At 43.3% G+C, this 11,442-nt stretch overlaps 1 protein-coding gene across 1 annotated transcript; it reads right to left on the bottom strand.

The window, feature by feature from the left end:
- Nucleotides 1-361: 361 nt before the first annotated feature.
- Nucleotides 362-4,666, bottom strand: CRIPTO (cripto, EGF-CFC family member). Its single transcript, XM_035100199.2, has 4 exons — nt 4,500-4,666; nt 2,952-3,066; nt 2,172-2,272; nt 362-586 (listed from the first exon to the last, which is right to left on the bottom strand). Exons 1-4 carry the CDS (start codon nt 4,567-4,569, stop codon nt 465-467), a joined length of 408 nt encoding a protein of 135 aa, XP_034956090.2. The 5' UTR covers nt 4,570-4,666; the 3' UTR covers nt 362-464.
- Nucleotides 4,667-11,442: the final 6,776 nt, after the last annotated feature.

Below are 11,442 nucleotides of genomic sequence, written 5' to 3' on the forward strand. Positions count from 1 at the left end.
CAACCACCAATCTTGATCCTTCAGAGTCAAAGTAGCATATCCTTTTCAGATTTAGCAATCTGACAGACTTCAGGATGGGAACCTACGGCCTCTCAGATATTGTTGGGCTCCAACAGCATCTGGAGAGCTGCAGGTTGCCGATCCCTGGAAACAAAAATATTACGTATCAGCCCCTCTTTACTTCTTGAGCAATTTTCTGTGGACATTGCAGAAGTGAGGTTTACTGAGTTCACTGTGAAAGTAGAACTGGGAGTTTAAAACAACAACAGACACTACAAATTTTATATATAGCATATGCACTCTATATGCTTTAAAATATTAAAAAAGAAATCCTGTTAAACAGGTAAATTATGGAGGAAAAGCAGCCAACTGTCCTTTGTTTTAACCTTTAGCCTTCCTTCTTTTGAAGGGCAAGCATCGTCATAAGCCAAATCATGGTTATGCATACTAGTCTTAAAGAGTTTTCACAACAGGTAGAGTAGTCCGCAGAGTGCAAAGAAACAGCTTAGGAAGAAGCAGCCCACTGTTTTCTTTAATCTTTGGCCATTTGAAAGTAAATGGATCCATTCCTCTTCCTCGCTTACAGCTGAGAAACAAAATAGAAATAGTTTGTTAACAGGGGGATCTCTCTGCAAAGAATTTCAACAGATTGTGCAATTTCCTCTGCTTCTTTGCAAGTACTTAAGCTAAAGCTAACATCTGTTGGAAGGCAATCACAGATCCTATTCTCAGCTGAGAGGTGCAAATGCGGGCCATGCAGAATCCTTTGTGAGCCAACTTATCAGCTCTTGCAGGCATTAATCACAGCATAATCAAATGTAAATACAAACCACAAGGAAGTTAATGGAATGGCTTTTATTTTTAACCCTTTCCTCACAAGTAAAGGAGATAAACAGATTAATACCCCCAAACCTACAAGGATCGCATATTACACTGGAACTTCTAAGTTTAAAGCCATACTCTTTCCTAAACCATTTATAGGGAGGAAAAAATACTGAACACTCTGACTAGTGGGGCAGCCTTTCAAAATAAAGGCATTAAGAATGGAGGTGCTGGACTAAAGTTCCCAAGCTAGTTAATGCTGGAGACAGTGCTTCTGTACTTTTAACAGCAGCATGACAGACAGAAATTCAACTGGGGAAGTTCTTCCCCAAGCTAACATCTTCTGTTGAACTCCTGCTCCTTACAATGCACTTAATTGAACTGAGAGAATCATTATTTAGTGGGGGATGTGTTTGAGAGTATTAAGGATCACTCTTTTAGCATATACATTTACATATAACTAGCAGTCAAGCAAGTGTGGAGTTAGTTCCTGATATAGCCCAATTGCTTAATGAACTTTGTTAAGATAAGACATTTAAATAACAGATATACATAACTGACTGGCTTTCATAGATTTATGCGGCCAGAAAGGATCATTATGATAAAATTTAATTTGCACTACTCCAACAGACCCATGTATTTCCTTAAATTGTTCTACGTGCCTATATTTTGTTGGCAAGAAACCTTTTGAGCCTTATTTTCTGCTTCCATCAAATATTCACCTAGAGGGATAGGACACCTTAAAACTAGGAATGGTGGAAGGTTCCCCAGTGTTATGGTGTGATGTGACTTTTTATTTTGAAGTGTTTCAAATAGCATGGAGGAAGGAAGCTACTGTACATTGAAATAACCTTTGTTGCTAAGCTCTCAGTAACCAGGATCCTTCTGGAAAGGTAAATAAAATGAAAGCTCACTGGTGACAAGTCAGAATGATGAAGGACCATCAATATATAGCAAAACACTTGACTGAAGTTTCATGTACGTTTCGGTCCAGTATACCTGAAGGAGCGTCTCCATCCCCATGGTTCTGCCTGGACACTGAGGTCCAGCGCCGAGGGCCTTCTGGCGGTTCCCTCGCTACGAGAAGCCAAGTTACAGGGAACCAGGCAGAGAGCCTTCTCGGTAGTGGCACCCACCCTGTGGAATGCCCTCCCACCAGAGGTCAAAGAGAACAACAATTACCAGACCTTTAGAAGGCATCTCAAGGCAGCCCTGTTTAGGGAAGCTTTTAATGTTTGATGGATTTCTGTATTTTAATATTTTGTTGGAAGCCGCCCAGAGTGGCTGGGGGAACCCGGCCAGATGGGCAGGGTATAAATAATAAATTATTATTATTATTATTATCTTACCACAGTTTTGCGGCGATAGACAGTGCAGTTTGCCAAAAGCACACCGGCAAAGATGGCAACTCTTTCGTATCCATTGTCCATGTTTGAACACGCCACAGTTGCTGTCAAGGACAGATCAGAAGGTAACATTAATATAGATATTTTATCATTGTTGTCGTCGTCAAAACAGCAGCATAGGAAAGACTAAAACCCAGGCCAGCAGTCCACAGAAAATGTAACATAAAATTATAAGCAATTATAATATAAGGTAAAGGCGCCCCTGACCATCAGGTCCAGTCGTGTCCGACTCTGGGGTTGCGGCGCTCATCTCGCTCTATAGGCTGAGGGAGCCAGCGTTTGTCCGCAGACAGCTTCTGGGTCATGTGGCCAGCATGACAAAGCTGCTTCCGGCGAACCAGAGCAGCGCACGGAAACGCCGTTTACCTTCCCGCCGGAGCGGTCCCTATTTATCTACTTGCATTTTGACGTGCTTTCGAACTGCTAGGTTGGCAGGAGCTGGGACCGAGCAACGGGAACTCACCCCGTTGCAGGGATTCGAACCTCCGACCTTCTGATCAGCAAGCCCTAGACTCTGTGGTTTAACCCACAGCGCCACCTGGGTCCCTAATTATAATATAGGTAGGCAAAAATTGCCTCCCCTGGTCTATTAGGAGATCTATCTGCTGCATCAAAAGCCTTTCATTGGATTCACTACGGTAGGTCTTTCCCCCACCAATTGACCTTAATTATAAGCAAGCCACATCTCTCCAGGAACTCCTGTCTCCCAGTCAGTTTCCTTACCTCTTTCTTTGATCATATTCACAGTATCTGCCAGTGAAGTGTTGGGGGCATGCACAGAAGCTGCCCAGGATGCAAGTTCCTCCATTTTGACAGCAATCCCGGTTCAGCGTTTTACCTGGAAGTGAATAATTCCACGGTTTACTAAGAAACAGACCCGCTTTGAACCTACTTTCTCACTTGCCCCACAGAGTCTCCCTGGCTGCCAAAGGTCTGATTTTTATTGGCCTTGAGGGGACAATAAAATTAGCTGCCTGTTAAGAGTGTTTGCTCAGTTAAGTCCAGTTTGTTTAGATAAGGATTAAAAGCACACTACTAGGGATTACTCAGTGGCCAGGCAGCAACCCCCTGGCATGTCTCTGCTGAAGAAGCTTGTGAACTTCATATATAGAAGTCCACTTTCCCAGAAGCAAACCTCACTAATCACTTAAATAAATGGGTTTTCTTTAAAAGTAGCACCACAGACATTTACCAAAAAGAATGAAAGTCAGATTTCTCTTATGACCCTCTAAAAATGTTTGTGAAACAAATATCGGTCCTGGATTTGCAGATTTCTGATGGGTTATAGTTTAGCTGAACACAATGAACTGAAATAAAACTAACAAGCACATGGCCTTGTTTCCCTCCCATCAGATGTCAAGGAAATAAGCAACTATCCTACTTTAAAAGACATCTGATGGCAGTCCTGTTTAGGGAAGTTTTTAATGTTTGATGTTTTATTGTATTTTTAATATTTTGTTGGGAGCCACCCAGAGTGGCTGGGGAAACCCAGCCAGATGGGCAGGGTATAAATAATAAATTTATCATTATCATTATTATTATCATCATCATTAGAACTTAGATCCTGTTCAGATATACAACAGCATAGAAAATGCTTGAACCACCATAAAATATCTCCACAGAATTGAGTATTAAATTAGAAATGGCACAAGGGTTGGGGTTAATTGACAGCAGATTCCCAATGGACACATGTGCATTTATTACATTTTTATCCCACCCTTCCTGTAAGGAGCTTTAGGTGTCCCTCAGTTTAGTCCAGGCATCCCCAAACTGCGGCCCTCCAGATGTTTTGGCCTACAACTCCCATGATCCCTAGCTAACAGGACCAGTGGTCGGGGAAGATGGGAATTGTAGTCCAAAACATCTGGAGGGCTGAAGTTTGGGGATGCCTGGTTTAGTCTCACAACAACCCTGTGAGCTAGGATAGGTCAAAGTTGGTGACTGGCTCAAGGTTACCTGGGCTGCAATCCTGAAAACACTTAGGTAGAAAGACGCCCCAATGGGTTTTACTTCCAGGTAAAAATATCTGGGATTGCATTCTCAGGAAGTTTTGTGGCAGAGCAGGGATTTGAGCTCGGGCCTCCTTTGCCCAAGGCTATATATTTCAAAACTCTATACAGTACCAGACTTTTTGTCTCTGCTATTTCTGCAAATACAGATGGCTGGGACCAGTTGGAATCCAATGACATCTTGAGGGCCAGAGGCCAACTCTGCAGTATATAATGATTATTTTGGCAGCATATAAAGATGGCAAATGACATTGTTACCTACTTTCAGTAAGACCAATGAAAGGCACTATTGGCTTATTGAGCTTTTTCCTGCTCTCATAACTCTGGTTCATCTCATTGAAGATATTTAATGTGGTGAGTTGGTCTTTGATGTTATCCTTTGGGAATGTGGCATCAGTAATTTCTCCAGCATCGTGTATTTGCTCCTGTCTGGACCCTTATAGAAGACAAGGTGATAAAAAAATAAGATGATATAGGTTTGTGTGGTTTTTTTTTAAAAGTGCACACATTTGACGAGGACCCCCCCCCAAAAAAAAATAGACAGAAGAAGAGGGAGCTTCTCACCTTTTCCAAAGTGAATGCTTTGCAAGGCCAGAGTGACTGCTAAAATAAACCTAGAAATGCAAAATCAGAAGAAATAGTTTATTTGGAAAAGGGCTTGAGAGAAAGGTACATGCCAAGGCATGTCTACTCAGAGGTAAATCCCACTTAATTCAATCGGACATGACTCCCAGGTACTTTATTTAGCAAAAAGATTTTCATGCTGAGTTTTTCATTTACAAACAAGAAACACCAAAGTGGTTCATGCCATAATAAACTCAAACAATATCCCATAAAAATGTCTCATGGTGATAAATTAGTATATAGGAATGCCACCTTAATCTCAAGGTAGAATGCAATGCTAAACACACTGGGTGACACTCGGCATGAGTCATACTCAAGAGTAGACCCACTAAAAACACTGGAATGGCTCTGCTCTAATAATGGCTTAGTTGCACTATCAACCCACTAAGGAGTGAGGCTGCAATCCTATTGCTGCTTACCTGGGAGTAAGCCCCATTGAACTCAGTGGGACTTACTTCTGAGTAGACATGCTTTTGTACAGTACTGCCGGTCAAAGCTAAATTAAATGAGACTTCAAGCTGAGAATCTTACTCTTAAAAACTAGAGTAAAGCAGCTGAATGGATCAGTCACCACTGTTGCCAAATGAAGGATGCTATCCTGCACATCCATAGAATCCTAGTTTAACAGCTGCATTCTCTTTCATAATATCACCAGGGCAGCTGCTTCCTAAATACATTTGTTGTCTAATTAGTAAAGGCTTCTACACCCCCCCCCAATCATAATCAAAACAGCTCTGTCAATGAAAACAAAATTAAAAAATCCTTCATTTCATTTCATTAAGATAAGATATCTTTATTGTCATTCCAGTAGCACCTTAGAGACTAACTAAGTTTGTCATAGGTATGAGCTTTCCATTACCATTGACTCTCGCTGGAGCCAAAACAGCAAGCTTTCGCATGTCTAAAATTTGCTTAGAATTTGCCTCTGTGCATGCAAAGACTAAAAAGGTGCCTCCTTGAAATCGAGGCAGTTATAGGATATAAAGGCAGACTTACCTGGTGTTTTGTTTCCAATACATTTTCCTGCCGTTTTTTAAAAGCACCTTTAGTTGCAATGCAGTTTCCAAGGGAGAGCTCTTTAGGCTGTTCTGTGTAGTTGTCTTTACTCCAAACATAGAAGGAGTAACTATAGCAACAGTTAAAAAATGGCATATGTATACTGTATATCTCTAGCCTAGAGCATCACAGAAGAAACACATGGATCCTTGTAGCTCCTCTGCTGGTAAATGCTTTGCAGAGGTACAAGCCATCAGTTTTAATCTCCCTGAGCTGACTGGTTCCTACCCCTCCCCGAAGATACATAAACACTTCTTGCTGGAGGGGAAGCAGTCACTCACAAGCACAGCAGGCGGTAAAGTTGATTCTTCACTGGGAATCTTCTTTAGCATTGGTCTTCACCTAGTGCGTGCATGAACATGATATCTCATCACCTGGGAATTAGATTGAGTCTAGTATATGGATTGCACACTATCTATAAGAAGACTTTATGGCTATAACATCCAGCTTCCCCCTCCCCCTCCTCCTCCTCCTCCTTCTTGTCCTGCAACCACCCCTTAACTTGTGTAGCATCTCACCAGATGTAGAGTTCTGGAGAACTTTGAAGCACACCACATTTCTGTGCCTTTTAGGTTGGTTCTGTTGAAGGCATTGCCCAACTCTGTGTTTTTCTTTCTGTTTGCTCAAATATTATTTTTAGGGGACAGGTCAAAAGATGGTGACTGGACACAAAACTGGAAAGGGGGACTCCAAAACTTTTAATAGTTGTATTGAAGGCAGGATTTTGGCAAGCTATAACTTATCCCTCTTCTACACAAGTGCTAAAGGTACAGAGGTCGTATTTCGTCCTTTGCATCTTGCCACCATAGAGATGGAGAAAGATGGCCACATATAGGATAACAAATTTTAAGTTGCTTGGCAAGAGGAAGGGTCACTTGTAAGTTGTTACTTAGCTTTTTGCTTTTGCCTGCATTTTAAAAATTGACTTATTTACTTCACTTTTACATTAGATTCTGCTTTTCCTCCCTTCCATTTCCCCCTCGCAACAGCCACGTGAAGTGGTTAGGCTGAAAAACAAACAACTGGCTCAAAGTTCCTCAGGGAGCTTCATGGCTGAGTAGGGATTTGAACCCTGGGACTCCCACACCCCAGCCTGACATCCTAACCACTATGCAGCACTGCCTGTCATCAAAAGGAGAGCGATTAAGAAGACTCTAGACCAGGCATCCCCAAACTGCGGCCCTCCAGATGTTTTGGCCTACAGCTCCCATGATCCCTAGCTAAGAGGAGCAGTGATCAGGGATGATGGGAATTGTAGTCCAAAACATCTGGACTACATCTGGAAGTTTGGGGATGCCTGCTCTAGACAGTGAGCTGTTTCTGAAACACACCCAGTCATGAATCAGCTTGTCAATGAAACTCCACAAAATGAATGGAATCGTTATGCAGGCAGTGCCGGATTTATGTATAAGCTAAACAAGCTATAGCTTAGGGCCCCACTCTCTTGGGGGCTCCCAAAAAAATTAAAGGAAAAAACACCTGGATGTACATTTCCAAAATATAAGATAAAAAACAATAAAACCTACATACAGCAACAGTGTTTTGTGTTGTGTAAGCTCCTCTGATGTAAGTCATGGGCCCCGTCTGCTAGCCTGCTCCCTAAAATATCACTGGTTTGCTCATTTCTATATATAGGGTGCCTACATTCTGCATTATACCAGAAAGATATGGAGGTCTCGTACACCTCAGGTAGTGTGGTTGCTGACCTTGAGCCAGACATCTTGGAGAGTGAAGTCAAATGGGCCTTAGAAAGCACTGCTAATAACAAGGCCAGTGGAAGTGATGATATTCCAGCTGAACTATTTAAAATTTTAAAAGATGATGCTGTTAAGGTGCTACACCCAATATGCCAGCAAGTTTGGAAAACTCAGCAATGGCCAGAGGATTGGAGAAGATCAGTCTACATCCCAATTCCAAAGAAGGGCAGTGCCAAAGAATGCTCCAACTACCGCACAATTGCGCTCATTTCACACGCTAGCAAGGTTATGCTTAAAATTCTACAAGGCAGGCTTAGGCAGTATGTGGACCGAGAACTCCCAGAAGTGCAAGCTGGATTTCGAAAGGGCAGAGGAACCAGAGACCAAATAGCAAACATGCGCTGGATTATGGAGAAAGCTAGAGAGTTCCAGAAAAACATCTACCTCTGCTTCATTGACTATGCAAAAGCCTTTGACTGTGTCGACCACAGCAAACTATGGCAAGTTCTTAAAGAAATGGGAGTGCCTGATCACCTCATCTGTCTCCTGAGAAATCTCTATGTGGGACAAGAAGCTACAGTTAGAACTGGATATGGAACAACTGATTGGTTCAAAATTGGGAAAGGAGTACGACAAGGTTGTATATTGTCTCCCTGCTTATTTAACTTATATGCAGAATTCATCATGCGAAAGGCTGGACTAGATGAATCCCAAGCCGGAATTAAGATTGCCGGAAGAAATATCAACAACCTCAGATATGCAGATGACACAACCTTGATGGCAGAAAGCGAGGAGGAATTAAAGAACCTTTTAATGAGGGTGAAAGAGGAGAGCGCAAAATATGGTCTGAAGCTCAACATCAAAAAAACCAAGATCATGGCCACTGGTCCCATCACCTCCTGGCAAATAGAAGGGGAAGAAATGGAGGCAGTGAGAGATTTTACTTTCTTGGGCTCCTTGATCACTGCAGATGGTGACAGCAGTCACGAAATTAAAAGACGCCTGCTTCTTGGGAGAAAAGCAATGACAAACCTAGACAGCATCTTAAAAAGCAGAGACATCACCTTGCCGACAAAGGTCCATATAGTTAAAGCTATGGTTTTCCCAGTAGTGATGTATGGAAGTGAGAGCTGGACCATAAGGAAGGCTGATCGCCGAAGAATTGATGCTTTTGAATTATGGTGCTGGAGGAGACTCTTGAGAGTCCCATGGACTGCAAGAAGATCAAACCTATCCATTCTGAAGGAAATCAGCCCTGAGTGCTCCCTGGAAGGACAGATCCTGAAGCTGAGGCTCCAATACTTTGGCCACCTCATGAGAAGAGAAGAATCCTTGGAAAAGACCCTGATGTTGGGAAAGATTGAGGGCACTAGGAGAAGGGGACGACAGAGGACAAGATGGTTGGACAGTGTTCTCAAAGCTACGAACATGAGTTTGACCAAACTGCGGGAGGCAGTGCAAGACAGGAGTGCCTGGCGTGCTATGGTCCATGGGGTCACGAAGAGTCGGACACGACTAAACGACTAAACAACAACAACAACAACATTCTGCATTATAGGGACCCAGGTGGCGCTGTGGTTAAACCACTGAGCCTAGGGCTTGCTGATCAGAAGGTCGGCGGTTCGAATCCCTGTTACAGGGTTAGCTCCCGTTGCTTGGTCCCAGCTCCTGCCAACCTAGCAGTTCGAAAGCACATCAAAATGCAAGTAGATAAATGGGGACCGCTACAGCGGGAAGGTAAACGGCATTTCCGTGTGCTGTTCTGGTTTGCCAGAAGCGGCTTTGTCATGCTGGCCACATGACCTGGAAGCTGTACGCCAGCTCCCTCGGGCAATAATGCAAGATGAGTCCGCAACCCCAGAGTCGGTCATGACTGGACCTAATGGTCAGGGGTCCCTTTACCTTTTTACATTCTGCATGGACTGGTTGCATAGCAACATGTGCAAATGGCTTTAGATACTTATGAAGTCCATAAATTACCATATAGCATATATTCAACACGCACACAAAAAAACCAGCGACAATTCGTTGTTGACAAAGGAGAGCTGGACAGATAAAGGGCCCCATTACCTTCAGTAGCACCAAGCCTAAATCTGGCCCTGGGGTGAGGCGCTGCCTGCTTGCCCCACCCTTGATGTTGGCATGGCTGCTGCTGTTGGCATGGCTCCAGTGTTGGAGAAGTGGCCTTCAAATGCCCCCCCCCGTGTTGAAATAATGTGGGTGGGATCCTTGCTTGATCCAGGAGATGCAATCAGTACAGTGCGCTGCAGCATAGTTTTTGACAGGAGTAGTACCCTGTCAGCAAAATAGCACCTCTACTCAAGAGATCTGCAATTCTTGCTGTTTGCTCCTGGGCCAAGTTCCTGGTGTTAGGATTAGTACGGTAACAACTTCGGACCAGTTTAATTGTGTGATTGCCTTATCATCACATTTATGCCCACTTCGATTTGCGGAACTGTGACTGTCGCAGGGATTACATTATACTCATTTCACAGTGATCGGAAATGCTAATGGTAAAACTCTCTGCCTATTGGCAATAATCTTTCCTGCTTAAAACATTGTTGAAACAAGCCTATCCAGGCAAGCAGAATGCTATCACGTGATTTAATCTCTTTTTGCTTCCTGTTGATTACCGTTATCTTTTGAATGTTTTGAAACACCTGCTTTAAACTTTCTTCTTGATGATTTTACTATTTTATTTTTTTTGTAAACCACTTTGAGGTGTCATTGCAACAAAGTGGCATATACATTTTCAGTTTTTGACATGTGACTAAATACAGTCGTACCTTGGAAGTCGAACACCTTGCAAGTCAAACGTTTTGGTTCCCGAACGCCACAAAGCTGGAAGTGAGTGTTCTGGTTTGCAAACGTTCTTTGGAACGTGAACATCCGACGCGGCTTACGTGCTTCTGATTGGCTGCAGGAGCTTCCTGCAGCCAATTGGAAGCCGTGCCTTGGTGTCCGAACATTATGGAAGTCGAACAGACTTCCAGAACGGATTCTGTTCTACTTCCTAGGTATGACTGTAGCGGCAATGCTGCCTCTTGGCTTTGTGTGGCTTCCTCTGGTCCTGAGCCTGGTGATGGATTGGCACTGGGCACTACAATGCCACTGTCCTTCTCTCAGCCCCCAGGGCCTCGTTGGCCCAAGATAAATTGTGACATGCTGCTGTCACTTCTGCTTTCATCTGTTTAGATTATTCAATGGGCAAGGATAATAAGTTTATATATATATATACTGGTATATATTGGGTTGCGGGTGGCACTGTGGGTTAAACCACAAAGCCTAGGGCTTGCCAATCAGAAGATCGGCAGTTCGAATCCCCACAACAGGGTGAGCTCCCGTTGCTTGGTCGTAGCTCCTGCCCACCTTGCACATCAAAGTGCAAGTAGATAAATAGGTGCCACTTGGGCGGGAAGGTAAATGGCGTTTCCGTGTGCTGCTCTGGTTTGCCAGAAGCAGCTTAGTCATGCTAGCCACATGACCCGGAAGCTGTACGCCAGCTCCCACGGTCAATAACGCGAAATGAGCACCACAACCCCAGAGTCGGTCACGACTGGACCTAATGGTCAGGGGTCCCTTTACCTTTACTGGTATATATTGCTCCAGACACAATTGTTGAGTTCTAGCTTTCTTATCTACATTTTTTTTGGTGGGCTATATACTATTACTAAATGCCAAGTATTTTGCCAAGAAAACTCCATGTTTATATATAAAAAAGGAGAATATTTGAGAAGAAAGTTAGTTTTTCCAAGGCATGCTCTGGTTCATGGGGTCATAGAGAGTCGAACATGACTAAGACGACTAAAGAACAACAATGACTAATGA

This window comes from Zootoca vivipara, chromosome 11, assembly GCF_963506605.1.
Source record: "Zootoca vivipara chromosome 11, rZooViv1.1, whole genome shotgun sequence".
Classification (NCBI taxonomy): Eukaryota; Metazoa; Chordata; class Lepidosauria; order Squamata; family Lacertidae; genus Zootoca; species Zootoca vivipara.

Coding starts and splice junctions, on each gene's coding strand:
- CRIPTO (XM_035100199.2), bottom strand. CDS start 4,569: ATGAACCAGAGTTATGAGAGCAGGAAAAAGCTCAATAAGCCAATAGTG. Junction 3,067..4,499: donor TTTCATTGGTCTTACTGAAA/GTAGGTAACAAT, acceptor ATTCACTTCCAG/GTAAAACGCTGAACCGGGAT. Junction 587..2,171: donor TCTATCGCCGCAAAACTGTG/GTAAGATAATAA, acceptor TTTGTTTCTCAG/CTGTAAGCGAGGAAGAGGAA.